Raw genomic sequence first — 20503 nt, forward strand, 5'->3', positions numbered from 1 at the left:
CCTGCAGGTACTGGCGCCATTGTGAGCAGCTTCTGGCCCGGAAGGAGGCAGGTGAGGGGGCTGGCAAGGGCATTTGGCAGAAGAGGTCTGGGATCTGAACTGCCCTGTCTTCGCATTGCTGTCACCAGAAATGGGCTGCTGGCAGGCAGGGCCCAGGTGGGATAAACCAGTTGGACATTGGGGTGAGGAAAAGCATCAGAGCCTGGTCTCCAGGCCTTATTCTGCCAGGGCTCCACTACCTGCTATTTATTGATGTTACGTTACTTTAATTTTCACAACTTGTCAAGTTAGAAATTATGATCCCTGTTTTCAAATGGCCCAGCAGAACTCAGGGATGCTGGCATGTGCATTGATATCTGGGCCAGGATTAGAACTCAGTGCTATTGCTGTTTGCCACCAAGCACTCAGAGAGACTTGAAGATGAATGTGGGGTGAGTTTAAACTGGCACAGGTGGCAGGTAGGCAGAGAGCAGCTCCGGATGTTGGCACACACTTCTCGGGCCGCAGGGCCCTTGTCCAGCCTTGGCTGAGGGCTAGCAGTGTCCTGGCACTTGGCCTCCAGGCTCCAGCAGTGCACAGGGCTGCCAGTGCCGGGCTCAGAACCCAGTTCCTGGGGCTACTTCCTGCCTGCAGGGCACGTGCTGTCTTTCTCCATCTGTTCTGCTCCCAGCTTTTCCACAAACTGCTCTGGACCCTTAGGTGGAAAGAAGCAGGTTTGTTAAGACCCTGACTTTTGGAAGAGGTGCAGGGCTCTAGGGGTTCTGAGCAGGTGTCCATCTTCATGAGCCGTGCTCCTGAGCAAGAGAGGAGAATGGAGTGCTCCAAGAGACCAGAGGCCCGTCCCTGTCCCAGGGGTCTGGTCTGCATGTCTTTTGTTCCTTCCCTTCCTTCCTATCCATCCAGGGCCTTATTTGTACTAGGCAGGTACTCTACCTCCTCCTAGGCCTTTTTAACAGTCTGTTTCCTCAGGAGCCAGAAGAGGGCATTAGATCCCTCTTGCAGCTTCAGTTTCAGGCAGTTGTGAGCTGTTCGACATGGGTGCTGGGATTTGAACTCATGTCCTCTGGAAGAGCAACAAGTGCCATTTACCACTGAGTCATCTCTCCAGCACTCCTTAAGCTTTTTAGACAGACTTCTTTCACTCTCCTAGGTCATAGAGTGCAGCTGCTGACACAATAGACATGGAGTCATGGTACAGAGGAAGAAACCAAGATGCTGAGAAGCGGTGTGACGGCTCTCACTCAGAGCCACTAGTGGCGGTGGCTTTGTGGTTACACAGCTGTGTTCTTCCCGCTGTCCCACATGTCAGACCAAAAGGGCAGATGATCTCTGCTGTCCTGTCAGCCCCTCCAGTTCTCTACTGAGGATGGATCACTTCTCTAGAGATCTTGAGAAATAGGCCCATAGGCTAGGATCCTAGCCAAATAAGGCCTGGTGGTGGAGGTCCCTGAATTACACTAAAAACATCTTGACACCTCTTGCTATGCCTTTTCTCCTTCGTCAGGGATTTAGGCTTGCAGACACATGACTTTGAGTCAAGGACCCATGACTGCCACCTGCTAGCTGTGGTGAGCCCCTTTGCTGAACCTCAGCTGAACAATAGGATAACAAAAACCTACTCTGGCCGGGCGGTGGTGGCGGGCGGTGGTGGCGCACGCCTTTAATCCCAGCACTTGGGAGGCAGAGGTAGGCGGATTTCTGAGTTCGAGGCCAGCTTGGTCTACAGAGTGAGTTCCAGGACAGCCAGGGCTACACAGAGAAACCCTGTCTCGGAAAAAACCAAAAACCAAAGTGAAACAAAACAAAAACCCTACTCTGGCGTCCTTGCTGTCTTTGCTGGATTCACATTTTACCTTTTGTTTGACAAACTGTATGTTGGACCCTGGCTCAGCGACGAGGAGCTGATGAAGGATACAAGTCATGCCCCCTTCTGAGTTTAGGTGCCGTGGCTGCAGAGGAGAGAGGGAAGAATTAGGGGCTGGGTGGGCAGAGGAGGCAGAGTTTTGAGCAGAGACCCAGCAGAAGAGTGGAAAGGGTTAATTAGGGTAAGCCACCATAGAAATGCTCAGTCATATGGAACAGGTCTATTCAGGGTCTAGATCAACTCAGCGGAAGCCCAAAGAGCACCCGATACAGCCTGCTAAAACTGGAATGATACACGGAAGACTAGCATGGTCTCTGGGGGAGGACGGCTCGCAAATTCACGAAGCCGTCCATCTTTAAGATATTGTTAGTAGTTATTCTTGCGTGTATTTCTACATGCTGTGCATGCATGGGTGTTTGTGTGCGCGTGCGGGGGCCAAAGGACTACTCTGTGGAGTCAGTTCTCTCGTTCTACTCTTCTGTGCTTTCCAGGAATCGAACTCACGTCCTCCAGCTTGGCGGCAAGCACCTTAAACTGACGAGCCGTCTCGCCAGTCTAACAGTGCATGGGTTTTAAGGCTTGAGAAAGGTTATTTTTGGAACACTCTCAGGTGGATGAAAACGTCAAAATTCATCACTTTAATAAGAGTGCCCTTGTGGTGTGAGTCTTCATGGCTGGCCACTTGGACAGGCAATTCTTGTGGTAAAATTGTCTATTTTACAGGCCAGAAGACAAATGATTCTGTATGAGTTAATAAAAAAGATGGCAGCTGGGTAGGGATGACAATAATAATGGTTCCAGTGGCCACTCTTTATGGGCCAGTCACATGGCAGCTGTGTATTTATGGCTTGATTTCACTGCCCATTTAGTCCCATTTTACAGGTGAGAAGACTGAGCCATGAGAAGGATAGCGACCTCTTTGGCATCATGCAAGTGTTAAAGGCCAAAACTTGAACGCATGTTTTTTTAATCCTTGTGCTGGGTGGTTGGAGACGGTGGCCTTGGGTTTCATGCTGAGGAGCTGGGACTCAGTAGTCCCAGTGACAGAGGATGTGAGGTTTTAAATGGACAGAGACTGAATTGACTGAGCAGGAAAGAAGAGTGTCTGGAATACCTCTGGAGGGCTGTGGCAGAGGCTGGTAGGGAGGCTGTTTGTGGTTGTAGGTGGGACAGACAGTGCCTCTGTGACATCTCATCTGCTGAGTGAGCTGGACTTGTCAAGTAGATCTGCCTGGTCCTGCCCTTAGGCTCCGACCAACCTGTCCCTTCTCAAATTGTGTGTGTACCTGTCTAACACTTGGCTCTCAGTTCTTGGGGGAGGATTAGGAGCATTAAGGGGGCTCAGGGCAGGAAGGATGTCCTGGCAGGCAGGATGCAGCTACTCCAGGAGCAAGAGGTTACATAATAGACAGACTTCAGCTGTACCTGCTGCTGCCACACAAGGCCAGAGCTGCCCTAGGAACCTGACCCTTGGCTCCGAAGTCCCAGCCTTTGGGAACTTCCTGTCTGTCTCACTGTGCTCAATTCATGCCAGAAAGGGTGGGGACAGCTTCCTCAGGTGGGTTTCAAACTTCATAGCACATAGGCATAGAGAGACCGGCTGCGGTATACCCCAGGGTATGTAGTTTCTATCTGGGGGTAAAGTCAGGAAGAAACGGGATCTCAGAGCTAAGCTGTGCCCCTGCCTCTCCCTGCAGACAGCTCCCTGGCTGAGGTGGAGGCCACTCAGAGGCAGGCCTTTCCCAAGAAGTCCCCACATTTGAGGAGACAGTTCAGACCCCTGCTTTTCAGTTGTGTGAGGGCTCTTCTATCTTTAGTCCCCTCTGAGCCGTGGTGTCCTCCTCTACCTGTAGAGCCAAGGCCTAACTCCCAGAGCTTTCAGAAAGATTAAACAGAGCCATGGTGTGAGGCAGAGAGCCCAGCCTTGACGTGAGGTGGGCAGTCTGCAGAGACTGTAGTACAGGTCATGTCTGCTCTCCCAGGTCTCCCCGTTTACTGGGAAGAGTGAGTCTGTATGTGACCAGTGGTACTGTGGAGAAATGCAAAGACATGGCGAACACAGCCATCATGTTACCTGCTGACAGGTTCTCAAAGTAGAGCAGGGCCGGGGAAGCCACCAGGAGGGCACACCTGCCCCAACCTTGTCTTCTTCCATCCTTATAGCAATTTGGGGAAGTTAGGGTATCCATCCATCCCAGTGGTCCAGAGAGGGAGACAGGCCTCTCATGGTTGGTTAGTTTGCAGAAGGTTGCATGCACAATCTGCATGGCAGAGCTTGGCTCTATGTGTGTGGCCCTTCCTTCTCCCTAGGAAGAGGTAATATTTGAGCTGAGACTTTGAACATAGATGAGGTGTTTGGTAGGCAGAGGGTGGGTATCCTGAGTCCTGGGACTATCCTGCTGGGGTTGGGAGGGGCTGTTGATGGAGAACTTGGTTCTTGCACAGTGAAGCAGAGGTGGAGGGGGTCTGTGTAGAACTGAGTGGTTGCCTCTGCCTCCTTGGCTATTGGGAGCAGCCAGGGATGGAGTGTCCCAGGGTGTGTGTCTGTCTGCCTGTCTGTCTGTCTGTCTGTTTCTCTCTCTCTCTCTCTCTCTCTCTCTCTCTCTCTCTCTCTCTCTCTCTCCAGGTAAATTGTGACATTCCCCTTCCTTTTGTTTCTCTTTTCCAGAATGGACAGGCTTCAGGGGAAGAAGGTGGACTTCAACCATCCAAGGTGAGGACTGGAACCTTCCAGTGAAGTCTTGGTCAGAGAGGAGAGAGGATTGCTCACATCCCCGGATGTGAAGGCCCTGGCCTCTTATCCCTTTGCGTAGCGCGGCTCTCTTCCTCTGATTCTGTCTCTGCTCAGGACAGAGACCACTGCTTTCAGCTTTCCTACCTCAAAGGCGAGGGAGCTTTCACTCCTGGACTCAAAGGTGTGGTCCAGGAAGGCCCAGGAACAGGTCAGGTACAGGATCCAGGAGTTCTGGCGGTCTGTGACCCCCACACAACACTTCCTGGGTTTATTATGTACTCGGAGTTAGTGCTTACGGAGTGATTGGAGAGCTGTGTGTGTTGTCCTGATCTCCTTGGTGGGAGTGAGTGCCACAAGGGCTTGGAAACATTTGGGCCTATGGATTGGAACGGTAGGACTGGGAACCTGGTGGCTTTTCTAGCCTGACCATGCCCAGTGCCTCCCAGATGGCTTTTTGAGACTCCTAGCTCCCAAAACAAGGTGTAATCATTTGTCTCAGCTGCCTCTGCTTCCCCAGGCTGCCTTCTTATAGCCTGCCAATCCAATCCTTTACCCCTTCCTTTTTTTTTTTTTAATTAAAAAAAAAAATAGTACTTTTTTGTTGTTTTTTTTTTTTTAATTAATTTTTTTTTTTTTTTTAAGACAGGGGCTTGGCATGTAACTCTGGCTGGCCTCCCTCAGAAATCCATTTGCCATGCTTGGTCCCCCAAGTGCTAGGATTAATGGTACACCACCATCCCCAGCCCAAAACCAGTAATATACTTTTACTTAATAATTTTATGTATGCTCGTGTGTGTGTGTGTGTGTGTGTGTGTGTGTGTGTGTGTGTGTGTGCGTGTGTGTGCGTGCGCGCGCACGCGCGCGCACACATGCATGCCCCTAGGCGTGTGTGGAGGTCAGAGGACAACTTGCTGAAGTCAGCTTCTCTCCTTCTGTCATGCAGATGCCAGGGATCAAACTCTGGTGGTCAAGCTTGGCAGTAACTGCCTGTACCCACTGAGCTCTCTCAGCAGGCTGCCTTGCTGTCATTCAAAGGCTCCTGTGTGACCTTAATTGAGTACCTTGTCCTCTCTGAGCCCAGGCTTTCTCTTCTCTGTAGAAGGAAGAGCCACACCTAAGTCACATAGAGCTGTTAGGTCACAGAGATAGTGGCTGTTGAGAGGCAGAGGCTTTGGAAGCCCTCTGGGCAGGGTCTCTGCAAGCCTAGATTCCAGGTGCCCCACCCCACCCAAGAGGTTCTTCGCTTCTGTCCTCATCTGAAAGTTGGGAAGTACCCAGGACTGAAGTGAAGGACATGACTTGGTGACAGCCTGGTACACAATGGAGCTCCTCAGATCAACTTCCTGCCCAAGGCTCCGCCTTCCAGGCCTGGGTCAGCCCAGCTGTAAGTGCGACCTTTGATTTGGAGTCAGGCTTGGCTCTGATGTTTACATTGACTTAGTTTCCTAAGATAAGATAGCTGAGCTGGGTGTGGTAGGGCCTGTGTAAGGGAAGCAGGCCTTTACCCACTCCTGCTGTTGGTTACTGTAGCAACAGAGCCACCCCCCACCCCCCACCCCCCACCCCCAAGCCTTATAGCTTGGACCTTGGTTATCTCTGACTATGTCTGGAGACTGATCCCACAAGGGAGTAGCTGGGCAGTGTTGATGCACGCCTTTTATCCCAGCGCTCTGTGAGGTAGAGGCAGGCAGATCTCTGTCAGTTGAGGCCAGCCTGGTCTATGGAATGAGTTCAGGATAGCCACAGCTACACAGAGAAACCCTGTCTCAGGGAAAAAAAAAAAAAAAAAAAAAAACCCCACAGAGGTACCATTGTGTCCCCAGTGGAGACCCAGGCATTCAGATCTTAGGTTTGAAGATTCAAGGGGTCACAGTAGAGGTTTTGGAGAACTAGTAGTGAGTTCTGCTTGGCATCTCAAAGGTCAGAGGGGCCAGGTCTGGTGATAGGCTGTAATCCCAGTTCTTTCTGGGTAGAAAGAGGAGAATCAAGAGTTTAAAGTCATCTCTGGTATATAGTGAGTTTTGGACTAGCCTGAGCTACATGAGACTTTGTCTCAAAACCAAACCAAGAAAGAGGCAAACGGACAGGAAGCTTGTCGAGGCAGGAACCTTTGCTCATTCCACAGCCTAAGGCCCTCCTCTGAGGTGGAAGGTCCTGAGGTGGAAAGGGGGTCAAGGCTGGAGATAGTATGAGTTGGCACTCTCAGATGCCACATAGTGGAAAAAGCTGAACTGTGCCTGACATCAGACTAGAAGCTCTATGCTCTATGCTGTTTTAGATTTATTTTTATTTTATCTGTACTTTATTTTATTTTATCTTTATTTGTCTTGCCTTCATGTATGTCTGTGCCTCATGTGTGGTGCCATAGGAGGCCAGAAGAGGGTATCAGGTCTTCTGGAATTGGAATTAGAGATGGTTGTTAGTGGCTAAGTAGGTGCTGGGAATCGAACCTGGGTCCTCGGGAAGAACAGTCAGTCCCTCTTAACCAAAGAGCAATCTCTCCTGCCCTGTGTACAGTTTTCAGAGGTAGAGCACCCAAATGAGAAAATTGAGGCCTTGTGTCACACATTGATGTGGGTCAAGCTTTGTTTGACCAGAGCCACGTTCCTCCCTGGCTGGTGAATCCTGAGTACTGAAGAGGAAGAAGATGCACCCCAGATGCTAGCTCTGAGTGCAAACTCAGCCCCGTAGGATCCTCACGGGCCACTTCTGGGCTTAGCACACTAGGGGGCGCTTAACCTGCTGTAGGACCTCATTGTTGTGTAGTGGAGGAACAGGCGACTGGTATTCAGTGCATACTTGGTGCATTAAAGTTTCACTGAGAGATGCCCCTCATCCAAATGCTCTGGACACCCCATAGCCTCAGAGAGCACCCAAGCATGGAGGGAGGGCAGAGACAGGAACACTGCGGTTGGTGCTAAGATGGGGAAATCACATGGTCATGGGCGCATAGAACCTACACTAACAGCTTCTGGACCCCCACACTCCTCTCTGGAGAGTGATTAGTGGCTCGAGGAGCATCCGAGCCTCAGCCAGTGTCACCTGAGCTTGTGGCTGAATGTGAAACAGAGAGGTGAGCTCTGCTGTGTGTGTGCGACAGAATGTTGGGTGGACTCTGGGGCACTTGCCTACCTTCCCGCCTATTTAGCAGTTGCCTGGGCTTTGAGTAGCAGGAGATGGAGGTGGGCCTTCCAGGCAGGGGTGAGACAGGGGTGGAGACTTGGGAACCAGGCTGGCTGGGCTCTCTTGCCTAGCCTAGGACAACAGGTTGCTCCTTCGAAGGACAGAATAGAGCCTATCTTGCTGGGTCGGTATGATGACATGGTCCCTTCATCACAGCATCTGGAGGTGGAGGCAGGTGGATATCTGTGAGCTAGGCCAGCCTGGTCTACATAGTAAGTGCCAGGCCAGTAAGGCTATTTATTTATCAAGACTTTGACACAAAACAAGAAGAAGGGGGAAAAAAAATCTAACTCTTAGGCTTACCTGGAAGAGAGAATGTGCTGTGTACAAATTAAAAATATTCGTCAAGGTTTGTGCCCAGTGTTGATATCTAATGCTGCCTTCTTTATCCATCACAGATGGAAAGAGGCTTGGGGCTTAGCACTGATGGTGCAGGGCAAACACTCTTTGGATCCCTTTGTCTTCTGTATCCTCTGGGTATCCTCAGGAACATCAGGGCTCCACTTACACCCCCTCTCCCCTCCTGGGAGCAGACTGGGTAGCCCAGGCCCCCTCCTCTGGCTATCTCCGGAGCTGGACCCCTTTGAAGTGCCTGCAGGTCTATTTTGAGAGCAGAGTAGCTCCCGCCTCCCCTCCTCTCTTCCTGTTTATGAAACCCTGATCCCTCCCGGATCCCTTATGCTCCCCTGGCCCTGGAGCTTAGGCAGGATGTGACTCTGGGCTTTGGGGAGCCTCAGGGCAGCCTCAGGTATTGAGAGATGCTTCTCTTGGGTGACCGGAACTGGCCAGACTACCTGCTTAGCGCCTGGGATATGTAAAGGGCTTTCTTCCTTCAGCCTGCCCTGGGAGAGCCTGTGGTCTAAGTAGAAAGGTTTGGTTACAGTGTCATTTCTCCATGGCCCATTTGGCTCCCGGAGACATCCTTCCAAGGGGATGGTTTAAACCTTCATCTTGGCAGGGGAGAGGCTGATGCTGAGGCAGACTTTTTGCCTGAGAGCACGTGACTTTCACAGGCTCATGACCGCACTTCCCATGGGCCCTGCTCACATTGCTCTTTCTCAGTGTGGACCCTTTCTGTCCATCCCATGCCAGTTCATCCTCAAGACCCAGCTGGACTGTCTTCACCAGAAGGTCTTCACCCTTAACCGTCTCTGCACCTCTGGGCAGACACAGCATCTTAACTGCTGCTCTGTAGCAGGACAGTTGTCTCCCAGAGCTGTCAGCTCTATCCAAAGGAGGGACACCAGTGTCTGACGCTCGCAGGAAAGCTTTGATGGAGGTGTCGGGATGGGTGGGAGAAGGGTGGGAGGAGGGGTTGGGGTCAGTGATGAAGTGTGGACAAGCTTTGGCTTTTCCTGCAGGTACAGGTTTTTTTAGTTTAACCTTTACTGTCCCCTGTGCTGTCCTTATGGCCTTGGGATGGTCTCTTTATTTCTGAGTTCTGTCTCCTTATCACTGAAATTGGAAAATGGTCCTTCCTTGGGAGCTGTGCCAAGCCCAGGCCTGGTGGACCTACATCAGCAAAGGCTGAAGGAATGGATGCTTACATGCTCAGGTGACAGGAGGCTCTGTGCTCATTGCTTCTTCCCTGGCCTGATCTGGTACCTGGGGCCAGCCCCTCCCTAGGATGCCTAGGCATAGCCAGCCTGCTGAGAGGCACGCTGGGAGACACACCTGGGAGGTCCTGCAGATTTTGCCAGCTGGGGAAGGGAGTGTTTGTTAATGGCCCTTATGATCAGTAACCCACAAGCAGGTTTGACCATAGCAAGAGGCCCTGAGTGGAGGCCCTAGAGGACAAAGATCAGATGGTATGGCTCTGGGCTTTTCTTCCTGCTGCTCTGGGGAGGGTCAGGAATGTAAGTTAATATCCCTCCTTCCCTCCATCAGGGGCTTCAGGTCCTCCCATGGTTCAGCAAAGGAAATTCTGAGACCGTTTTCTTCTTCCTGTCCCTTCTGGTACCCTGGTAGCTACAGTGCTTCTTTCCCTGTTTATGGGGACTAGTGGGTTGGGGAAATCCTGGCATAAGTGCTGTGGCAAATCTTCGGGCAGGCTGCCCCTGCCTGAGATAGCAATAAGCGATTTGGTCTTGGGGAGGTGTCTTTCACAATTCCACAGGCTGTCTACCACAGATTGTTATCAGGGCCCTGTGAGGACAGAGAAGGGGAAATGTGGGGGACATGTGTTTCTACACTGGGCTGTCTAGAAAGGGTTTCTGATCACCAACCTGAGTGAACCTGTCAGTTCTGTGGATGTGTTAGTGTCAGGAGCTGAAGCCCTGTAGAAAGAGATGGGCCTGTTCTTCCTGGATCTTCTGACTTCTTGTCCATCCCAGGGCTTAGGATTAGTATATCTGAGCAGAAACAGGACCAGGCAGGATACTGCCTGCTCTGTCGGGGAAGGATTGTTTAAGTTCTGGACTGGGTGGGCCAGACCGGCCTTGCAGACTTCTGTCCTATATGTCCTCGAAGCCCCCTGGGTATATATTTTCAAGTCCTGAATGCCTGGTGTGTGGCCATCTCATGGCCTTGTGGCTTGGGTCTGCTTTTCTGTCTTCACTCACTGGGGGTCAGGAGACAAAAAGGTATGCACCTTTGGGCTCTTCTTGAATCCTAGCTTGGGGTCTGCAGTGTCCCCTCCTTAGCAGGGGAGCCTAACCGTCTTAAGTTCCTCCTTCCTGCTGAGAGGGAAGTGAGAAGGAGGGGAGCCAGAGACCCTGCCTTCTAGGCTAAGAAAGCTAAAAAAAGCAGAAGTTGTAGGAGTTACAGGCCCCTCTGGCCACCAGCCTGAATCCTACCATGCAAACACCAGCCGATATCCCCAGGGTCGAGAGAGACTCCAGCTTCTGTCCCAGAAAGGTGAGGAAAAGGGTCATTTTCTCCAGAAGTGCCTGTCATCATGACTCTGGACACAGAATAGGTTTGGGGGAAGCTGTCTGACCCCTGGAGTTTCCGGGTTTCTGCATCTGTCCCCAGCGGGTCTACTCAGGCAGATAGCTCGGAGCTGAGGGGCAGCTCTCAGGGTGGGGTGCACAGAAATTGCTGTGTGGCCTTGGCCTATGCATGGTCACTCTCTGGGCTGTGCCTTCTGCCTGTTCTACCAGATTACTCTCTGGGGACCGCCTCGCCTACTCTGTTCTGGGGCTTGATGGTACAGTGAAGAGCCTCTGAGTCTCAGAGAGGGCTTGGAATGGGAAGTCGTAGAGTGGCTAGGACTGAGAGAGAGGGCGGGTTTGGGAGGGCAGGAAGTGGGCTCTGGCTGACTTACCTGCCCACCCTTTCCCGGCACTTGGGGCTGCTGACTACAGTCAGACAGGACCCAGAGGAGGGACTTGGCTCAGGACAACTCTGACATTGGTTTGTCTTGAACAGTTTCCTGTTCCCCCACAGGGGTTAGAAGTTTTAGGGATATTTGCATCAGAGTGCAGTTAAGAGATGGCTCTCTCAACCTCTTCATCAGCCCTGGGGCTCCCTAGAAACCCCCTGGAAAAGTTTTGAAAGACCTCAGAGATGGGACTGACCACTGACTTGGTGCAGCTGCTGGGTACTGAGGCTGGCGGCTTATGCTCCCTGCTGTCTCTCCAACCCTGAGCACCCAAGAAAGAATCTACAGCTCTGCCCTGCCTTGTCCTTTCCTGGGGACCCCTGCCCTGCTACCTGCCTGGGTCTGCCCCGGACACCTGTCAGTCTGTGGAGGTCTCAAATTCTGCCTGCCTCTCTTCTGCCAGCTCTATCTCTCCTGTTGGGTTCCTGACTCTGTCTCCAGTTGATAAGTGCCTGTCCTCATGAGTTGGGTACTTGATAATGGTTGAGTGACTTCTTCCTTCTGCCTCTGCATGTGCTGATGAGTCTCTATCACGGAGATGTGAGCTCCCTTCTGCATAGTGGATGTGTATTCTTGCATTTGCCACTGGGTAAAGGTCACCCACCATCTCTATGTGTTAATTGTGTGTGCCTATCTTATTCTGTCTGTCAGGTAATTGTCCCAGGCTATCTCTTGCCAATTTCCGATATGTCCTTGTATTATGCCTCCCTGCCTGGTGAATGGATGTATATATGTTATGTCTGTCTGTCTGTCTGTCTGTCTGTCTGTCTGTCTTTTCTTGGCTACCACTATGTGGTAGATACCTATCTCTGTCTACTGGGTACCTTGTCAGGTCCCTGTTATTCTAGGACGTATCTGCTCAGCAGCTGGGTTGATATGGGGCTTTCTCTTTGTAGGAGGATGAAGGGGAGGGCCAGAGTACAGACCTCAGGCACCGGGGAGTGAGGGGGGAGAGAGAAGGGAACAGAGTGAGGGTGGATGGCTGGAGCTGGGAAACCACAGGCACTGTCTGATTGGCTGTCTTGAGCCTGGCCCAGCCCCCACGCCTTCACCCTGCACATCCGCCTTGGGCCCAGCCACCTCCTTGGCAGCCCCAGTGGGTTGTTGCTTACCCTTGCCATGGTGCTGTGGCCCTGCTGGGCGGATGGAGCAGGACCCCAAGCTGCCCCGCCTGTGGCTCAGGACCCTGCTCCCCTGGCTGCTAAGGAAACAACGGTCCAGGATCAGCCAGACTCTGCCTGGCCCTGGCTCTGGTCCCCAGCCGGACTCGGTAAGTGTACCCGGATATCTGGTCCTGGCTTGGCAGTAGCCCCTAGAACAGGTGTTTCGGCAGCCAGTTTGGTCTAAGTTAGCTTTGGACTCCTCTGGCCCAGCTAGATGAAGACTGGACCTTGCCTAGACTTACTTCCTGGGGAAGTAAGGAGGCATCTCAGTGCTTCAGAGCAAGACAGGCAGATTGGAGGGCCAGAGAGGTCCTATAACAGCAGTGACCCAATGCTTAGCAAGGAATGTTTGGTAGAGTGTAGGGATTCTGGCTGTAACTCTCAATTGCTCCAGATAGGCACTGAGTGGGTTGGGGGATGTCTGACTGACTCTTGGGTCTCTGTGTGCTTCAGTCTTATCCACACAACCAGACTTTGTCTCATCTTATCCTGCCTAGCCAAAAAAAAAAGGCCCAGCTCTACCTCCCCATTATGAGCTCAAACCTTACTTCCTATTGTGGCAAAACCCAAACAGCTGGGGGAGGGGAGCCTTAAGGAAGGGCCTGAGTAGGTCCCTACCCCAGACCCAAGCCTTGGGTCAACTCATCCTGGCCATGTCTGTACCTTCCTTTGTGTCTGAGCAGGCTGGTGCTGCCATACCGCAAGAACAGGGCCTCACCTGAGTTGGCACCTGGTAGTTTGCCTTTGAGACACTGTTGGTACCCATGAGCCTGACAGCTGTTGAGGGAGTGGTCTCTTGGGCCTGTTTTGATCTGGTGGATGGCTTGGATAAACTGTATGCCATGTTGCCCAGGAAGGGCCCCACGTCTGCAAAAGGGCCCACACCTACCAGCTCTGTCCCTCTGTCAGGATGAGGGTGTCCTCAAGGAGATCTCCATCACACACCATGTCAAGGCTGGCTCTGAGAAGGCTGATCCATCCCATTTTGAGCTCCTCAAGGTTCTGGGCCAAGGATCTTTTGGTAAAGTAAGTTCAAGTCCCTTATTGGGAGGGTATCACAGGTTGTATCTGAGGTGGAATGTCAGGGGTTACCTTGGAATGTACCAAAGGAACAGAGGGCAAAGGGGCATGAGAGGTCCCCTTGATATACCCAGGGAGAGCCGACAGTCCACTTGGGGTCCCAGGGATTGTCTAGGTCATTGTGGCGGCTGGGAGCCACTTGGGCCAGCCACCTCCCACCTCCTTCTTGATTTGTCCCACCTTCTGCCTTCTCAGGTCTTCCTGGTGCGCAAGGTCACCCGGCCTGACAGTGGACACTTGTATGCCATGAAAGTATTAAAGAAGGCCACGCTGAAAGGTGAGTAAGAATTCTTCCCTAGAAAGAACTGAAGCTGGGCTTAGGGTGAGGGAGAAGCCCAGGCCTCAGGGTTACGGAGCTGGTTGAGGGAGGTGCCTCTGTTTTCAGGAGTCTCTGGCATAGAGATGGAAAATGAGCCTACCTTCAGCTGCCCTTGCCTCTCCTTCCCCTCCTCTAAAGCCAAGTAAAGGCCAGTGCCTAGAAGGGAGTAGTGGGGTGCAGAACACTTGGGGGTATGAGACTCACGTCGTTGATAAAGCATTGTTGCTTCATGATTCTTGGATAGTCTAAGGGAGACCTCTCTCTCTCTGGCTCCTGGAAGATTCAGACCATAGAGGGGCATGGGAGAGCTGGGCAGTGGTGGTACACGCCTTTGATCCCAGCACTCAGGAGACAGAGGCAGGTGGATCTCTGTGAGTTCGAGGCCAGCCTGGTTCCAGGATAGCCAGGGCAACACGGAAAAACCTTGTTGGTTTTTTTTTTTTTTTTTGGTTTTTCGAGACAGGGTTTCTCTGTGTATTCCTGGCTGTCCTGGAACTCACTCTGTAGACCAGGCTGGCCTCGAACTCAGAAATCCGCCTGCCTCTGCCTCCCAAGTGCTGGGATTAAAGGCGTGCGCCACCACCGCCTGGCAAAACCTTGTCTTAAAAAAGTCAAAAAAAAATGTGGGGGCGGTGGGGGAAGAAGGCACTAGAGAAGACGAGGGCAGCCTGAGTGTAGAAGCTGGGGACCCGCAAGAGAAGATTAATTGGGGCCAGGGCTACAGAGTTAGATGACAGAGAAGTTCAGAAAGGATCCCCAAGCTAAAGTCAAGAATTCTGGGGACTTAGAAGGTAGATGAGGATGTTAGTAGTTGGCTGAGGGTCAGTTGACTGATTGGTCTGGGAGCCAATAGAGCCAGAAATCAGGTGGAGCCCCATGCTAAGCCCTAGCTGGGGGTGTAACAGGGAGAAAGAAGGGGCCGGCCTTAAGGACTAATCTGCCCTTGGCCTATCAAAGGCTGTCTGCTGTGTGATAATGGCTTTAGTGTAGGCTGATAGTAGGATCATCCCTCAGGAGGGATTGTGGGAGTCACAGGGGAGGAGAAAGAAGCAAAGATGTGGTCCCTTCTATAAGGGATCCATAGACTGGTGGGAGAGAATTTACATGGCCTGGCAGTTGGGTATAGCAGTACCAGGCTTGTGTGCATGGATGTCCAGGCCAAGGAGTTGAGGGGGTAGGCTGTTGATTCATAGGGGTCAGATGAGGGGTCTGGGGGCCAGTGCAGGTCTTGAAAGATGTTAGGAATTTACCAGAACAAGATGGTAGCGTAAGGAAGGACTCCCCCAGAAAGGAAGAACCATGTCCCTGCGGTGGCTGAAATGTGAACTGTGTTTAAAAGTGGCTGGATTAGTTAAAACCGCCCCTGCCATATCTAGTGAGAGAAATACAAGAATTAAAACAAAATAAGACGTGTCATGACGGGAAGCGCCAGCCTTGTGGGAGCCCAGAGGTCCTAGCCTTGCCTGCAGGGTAGGGATGCTTCCTGGAGGTTGTAGGGTCTGAACTTAGTCAACCAAAAACCTGTCGATGGTCAGAATTTGCTTGCTATCTTTGTTTATTCCCCCCCCCCCCACCAGACATTCATAAGGCCTGCAGTTGAAACACATGGTAGAGGCAGAGGCAGAAGGATCAGAGGTTGAAGGCCAGTGTTGGCTACATCATGACTTTGAGGCAAGCCTCAAATAATCCTCCCCAACAACAAAGCAAAAGGAAATGAGTGAAGCACATGAAGAAAATGCTTAGACCCAGACTCACATTTGAGTATTGAACTTAGGAGTTGTTTATGGAGGATGGACAGGGACTTGATAGTTAAATGTGTGCTGAAGAGGTGCAGAGTCAAAGACTGGGGACCTCAGAAAATAGGGCACCCTGGGGCACACGGTACTCAGTGGCTGGGGGGCTGGTGGTAGGTGAGGCTAGACAACTGGGCAAGACACAAGGACTATGCCTGGATGTCTCCAGGAGACCAAGAGCCGGCTGAGGACCCAGAACACTCTAGGAAGGAAAGAACCAGCTAAATGTCCCAAGGGTGCTTGGAAGGCTGAGGAGCCTTGGAAAGCTGAGTGGGAAACCCCACCTAGAGGTGGGCTTTGGGGAGAGGCTGCATTGGGTGTGTTTCAGTGACTTCTTTTCTCTTCTGGTCAGTGCGCGACCGTGTTCGGACCAAGATGGAAAGAGACATCCTGGCTGACGTGAACCACCCGTTCGTGGTGAAGCTGCACTACGGTGAGGTCACAGACCCTGCCCAAGTGCCACTTGTCCCCTCAATGTCCACCCTTGTCTCCGGTTTGCTGCCTTCCTCATCCCTTGGCCTACCTCTCACGGGCCTGGCCAAGGAGCCAGGAGTAGAGGCGTTTGTCACAAGCTGACACTGGTCAGCTAATTCCTTGTCGGCTTTCTTATCTCTTAGCCTTCCAGACTGAGGGCAAGCTTTATCTTATTCTGGACTTCCTGCGTGGTGGAGACCTGTTCACACGACTCTCAAAGGAGGTGAGCTAGCATCCCACTACTGGGATGTGACAAAGAGCCCCATCCCAGGCCTGTGAAAAACAATGTGGTGCAGGCCTGTAACTTCCCGGCTCTGGTTAATAGTAGAGAAATGTCACCTGCCTCTGAGAGTTTCTCTCAGGGTGGGCTGAGGATGAATGGGCCTAAATCTGACACTGCTGTGATTTCTGATTACTAAGGGGTGAACTTTTCAAGGGGAAGAGGCCCAAACCCACAAAGGAAGCTAAAGACTTTAAGGTCCTGGTCATGTTGTTCATACAAAAAGATACAATACAAAAGGATCCAGTAGAAAAGGATCTGAACCTCATTTCTAAACAACAAGATCATTAATACAATCTAACCTGTGGAGAGAACCAAGGTTGGCCAGGCATTGTGGCTCAGGCCTGTCGTTACAGCTACTTGGGAGACTGAGGCAGATGGATTACAAGATTAAGGTTTGCCTGAGCAATTAAAATATATATAGGTCTGGCATGTAAGTCAGTGGTAGAGTGTTTGTCTAGGACATACAAAGACCTGATTCAGTCCCTGTGGGTGGGGAAACTCACACTTTCTAAAACAGCAACAACAACAAACTATTTATATTGGGACACACAGACAGACATGTGGACACACATACGCATTCAAAGGTCAGAGGACAACTTATAAGAATTGATTCTCTGCTTCCACCCTATGGGTTCCAAGACTTAGTGGCAAGAGTCTTCATACACGGAGTCTCATTTCTCAGAGCCATACTTTCAGTATTAAAAAATATTAATGCTTAGCTGGGCAGTGGTGGCGCACACCTTTAATCCCAGCACTTGGGAGGCAGATGCAGGTGATCTCTGAGTTCGAGGCCAGCCTGGTTGACAGAGCAAGTTCCAAGACAGCCAGGGCTACACAGAGAAACTCTGTGTTGAAAATAAATACTTACTGCTTAATTAGACAGTCTATTTTTATGATTCAAAAGAAAGATATTCATGGTAGTCTCATCACTATATGGTCCCTCTACCCCCGAAGGTAAACTTTTTTTAATTAGGTTTTTTTTTTAACTTTCTGTTCCTTTCTGTAAATAAATTCTATACATGTTCTTTGTCCCTACGCCTGATTTCTTACGTGAGAAGTATTAGTTTCTGCACACTGTTTTGTGCCTGGCTTCTAGTGTCAGTGTATCTCAGATTGTTCCGTATCAGAATGTGAGCAAACTCCTTGTTCTATATTAGAGCCACATAGCTGCCCATTTTCCCTGGGAGAGGCGGTTTATTCCAGTCATTTATTCCTGGGTGTTTCTAAACTCTAACACAATGAATGACTTGTGTATTAGAGAACGATATGGTGCCTTGACTGTGCCCCCAGGGTAGACCCTCAACACCGAGAGGCTCTAACTGCTCAGTAGCATGGCTCCTGGTGAACAGGATGTGCCAGCTGACAGTGTCTCTGTCCCTGTTGGCAGGTTATGTTTACAGAGGAGGATGTGAAGTTTTACCTGGCTGAACTGGCACTGGGCCTGGACCACCTGCACAGCCTGGGCATCATTTACAGAGACCTCAAGCCTGAGAAGTGAGCAAAGCCCCTGCCACACTGCTGGCCTCTCTCCTGGGCTCAGGGACTGCTCTTGGGCCTTTAAAACAGGGCCACTCAGGAGATGTGGCGCTCCCCAGAAACTTCTCTCTCTCTGGGGCTGTCAGAGGGGTGGGTGGTTGGAGTGGGAGGTGGCCAACAGCAGGTTCACCTTAGGTAATTAGGAACTGCCTGATCAGTACTGCTATTACCAAAGGCCCCAGGGTAGCTGTGAGCCCTACCCCATTACCCCCTTCCTAATACAGTGTCATACTGGGCATGCTACTGTTAAAAGATCATTTCTGGTTTGTTTTTTCCTTTTTTTTTTTTGGTTGTTTTTGGGTTTTTTTTTTTTTTTTTTGTTTTTTTGTTTGTTTGTTTGGTTTTTTTCTTTTTCTTTTTCTTTTTTTCAAGACTGGGTTTTTCAAGACTGGGTTTCTCTGTATAGTCCTGGTTGGCCTCAAATTCACCAAGACTGGCCTGCCTCTGCCTCCCGAGTACTGGGATTAAAGGCGTGCATTACTATCCCCCACATCTAAAGATCATTTCTTGATCCATTCATCCTGGGGTTTTTGAATGCACTGCCTTCCAGTGCTGTCTTGAGAGCTGGGATAGATTCTGGTGGTAGAGTTAGACACACCCCAAGTCAGGCCTTACGGTATTCAGCTGTAGTACCAGCTGCTAAAAAGGCTGAGTCCAGGAGTTCAAAGCCAGCCTGGGCAATATAGTAGACCCTGTACTTGAAAGAAAGAAAAGTTCCACAGCCATTTAAACCTTGTGACTACGAGGAGTTACTTTCCTGAGGTTCCATCTTTCTACTCTTTCATTGGGTAGAGCTGGACAGAGCCCTTCTTCTGGGCAGACCCAAGTCTCTCCACTAGAACTTCCACAGTACCCGCAGCTAAGGATTCCTGACTCCTATCTCTCTGTTACAGTATTCTTTTGGATGAGGAGGGCCACATCAAACTCACTGGTGAGTAAAGGGTACCTGCTCCTTTGGGCTCTGGGGAAGGATGAACAGGCTCTGTCTGATAGGTCTCAGCCGATGGCTAGTTCTCTGTGCTTACTTAGACATGACGCCAATTACATAGAAAAAGCCAAAAACCCAGGCCCTCGTTACTTATTTTTTTACGTATAGGGGTTTTGCCTGCATATGTGTCTGTACCTCATGTGTGCATGGCCCACAGAAGCTGGGAATGGAACCTGGGTTGTCTGGAAGAACAGCTGGAGTTCTTCACTACTGGGCCATCCCTCGAGGCCCCCAGGTCCCAGTGCGGACATAGCTCCTAATTATAGCAAATCCACTTGGGCTTCAGCTTTCTCCTGGGATCACAAAGTGATGCCTGGCTCTGGACAAAGGAGCTAAGTGCGGTAGCGGTGAGCATGGTGGGGTGCTAAAGATGACTTCTCTGCCCTCCATGCTGCAGACTTTGGCCTGAGCAAGGAGGCCATTGACCATGAGAAAAAGGCCTATTCCTTCTGCGGGACAGTGGAGTACATGGCCCCCGAGGTTGTCAACCGCCAGGGTCACACCCACAGTGCAGATTGGTGGTCCTATGGGGTGTTGATGGTGAGTGTCCAGGCTCTGGACTCAGTTTTCCCTTATTGAGAAATGTCAGTTCACCCTCCCCTTGTCTCTCAACTGCACACTGTTGCATCTTCTTTCCTTGGAAGATCCGTGGGCTTTAGTCCACCTGACTGAAGTACCGCCCTTCACCTAACTTGGGAACTGTCCTCCGCTTCCTTCTGGGATTAGTGCTGCTCCTGGAATCTAGGTTGGGATGGGTGCAGAGGCAGGTGCAGGCCTTGCTGCAGCTAGACTCTAAAGTCTAGCAGGCCAGCAAGAATCCTGGGACTGCAGCAGGGTAGCCGGGGAAGGAGTGGGAGAGGGATGTGGGAGACAGAGAACAAGACCACACCTGTATGTTTTCTTTTCCCTGCAGTTTGAGATGCTGACAGGCTCCCTGCCCTTCCAGGGAAAGGATCGGAAGGAGACCATGACCTTGATTTTGAAGTAAGCATCAACATTACCCTGGCTCTAGCAAGTTCTTCCTAGTCCCACCCTAGTTTCAGGACTGGAGCACTGCCTTTTCCCTGCCTGCAGACCCTTGCTATCTGCCAGGGCCAGTGGGAGGTGTCCTAAAAGTCTTTGGGAGGTGAGTTAGTGGCTGGCTTATCTGGCCTGAGCTGGGAAAGAGACCTGGACAAAGGGAAGGGGCTCTGGGGCTCCTGGGGTGGGGCTCGACCCTGATGAGACCCGTGGCCTTTCCAGGGCGAAGCTAGGCATGCCCCAGTTTCTGAGCACGGAAGCCCAGAGCCTCCTGCGGGCCCTGTTCAAGAGGAATCCTGCCAATCGGCTTGGTAAGCAGCCCCAGCTCGGGGGAGGGGGCATGGCAATGGGGAACAGGGTACAGCTGCAGCCTAGGCCACAGGGCCACATCTGGGGCTGAAAGGAGCTGTTGTCCTTTGTGTAAGCAGACAATGCTGCCGGCCACCCTATTTTCTGGTTCCATGTATGGTTTGGGAGGGTGACCTGTGTGTGGGGGGAAGGCAGGAACTGAGTCATCCATACCCCCTCAGGGACAAGGACACAGGCCCCCACACAGCTTCTCTGCCAAGGTTGCTGGCTCAAGAGAAGGCACATGAGCTTAGGAGTGAGAAAGGTCTCAGTCCTAGCTGTGCCTTTCCCCATGGCCTGGCACCCAGCAGTTACTGTAAATATTTGTTGAGTGATTGAATACAGGTTATGAGTCTGCGTCTTGGCAGGTGACTCCACCTTTCTGAGCCCCGGGTT

The 20503-nt window shown here is 51.4% G+C and overlaps 1 protein-coding gene across 3 annotated transcripts in view; it reads left to right on the forward strand.

The window, feature by feature from the left end:
- Rps6ka1 (ribosomal protein S6 kinase A1) overlaps positions 1-20503 on the forward strand; it is a 39261-nt gene that overhangs the window by 2132 nt on the left and 16626 nt on the right. The window contains exons 2-11 of one of the 3 annotated variants that reach the window (XM_034503108.2): positions 4533-4577; positions 13176-13292; positions 13542-13623; positions 15811-15891; positions 16076-16155; positions 17603-17709; positions 18645-18682; positions 19137-19279; positions 19653-19723; positions 19982-20070. In XM_034503108.2, coding sequence (XP_034358999.1) covers positions 4533-4577; positions 13176-13292; positions 13542-13623; positions 15811-15891; positions 16076-16155; positions 17603-17709; positions 18645-18682; positions 19137-19279; positions 19653-19723; positions 19982-20070 — 853 coding nt within the window. Of the gene's footprint in view, positions 1-4532; positions 4578-10499; positions 10638-12172; positions 12374-13175; positions 13293-13541; positions 13624-15810; positions 15892-16075; positions 16156-17602; positions 17710-18644; positions 18683-19136; positions 19280-19652; positions 19724-19981; positions 20071-20503 lie in introns of those variants that run through there. The other 2 variants (XM_076934015.1, XM_076934013.1) reach the window with 2 other exon arrangements.

Source organism: Arvicanthis niloticus, chromosome 5 (genome assembly GCF_011762505.2).
Source record: "Arvicanthis niloticus isolate mArvNil1 chromosome 5, mArvNil1.pat.X, whole genome shotgun sequence".
Classification (NCBI taxonomy): domain Eukaryota; kingdom Metazoa; phylum Chordata; class Mammalia; order Rodentia; family Muridae; genus Arvicanthis; species Arvicanthis niloticus.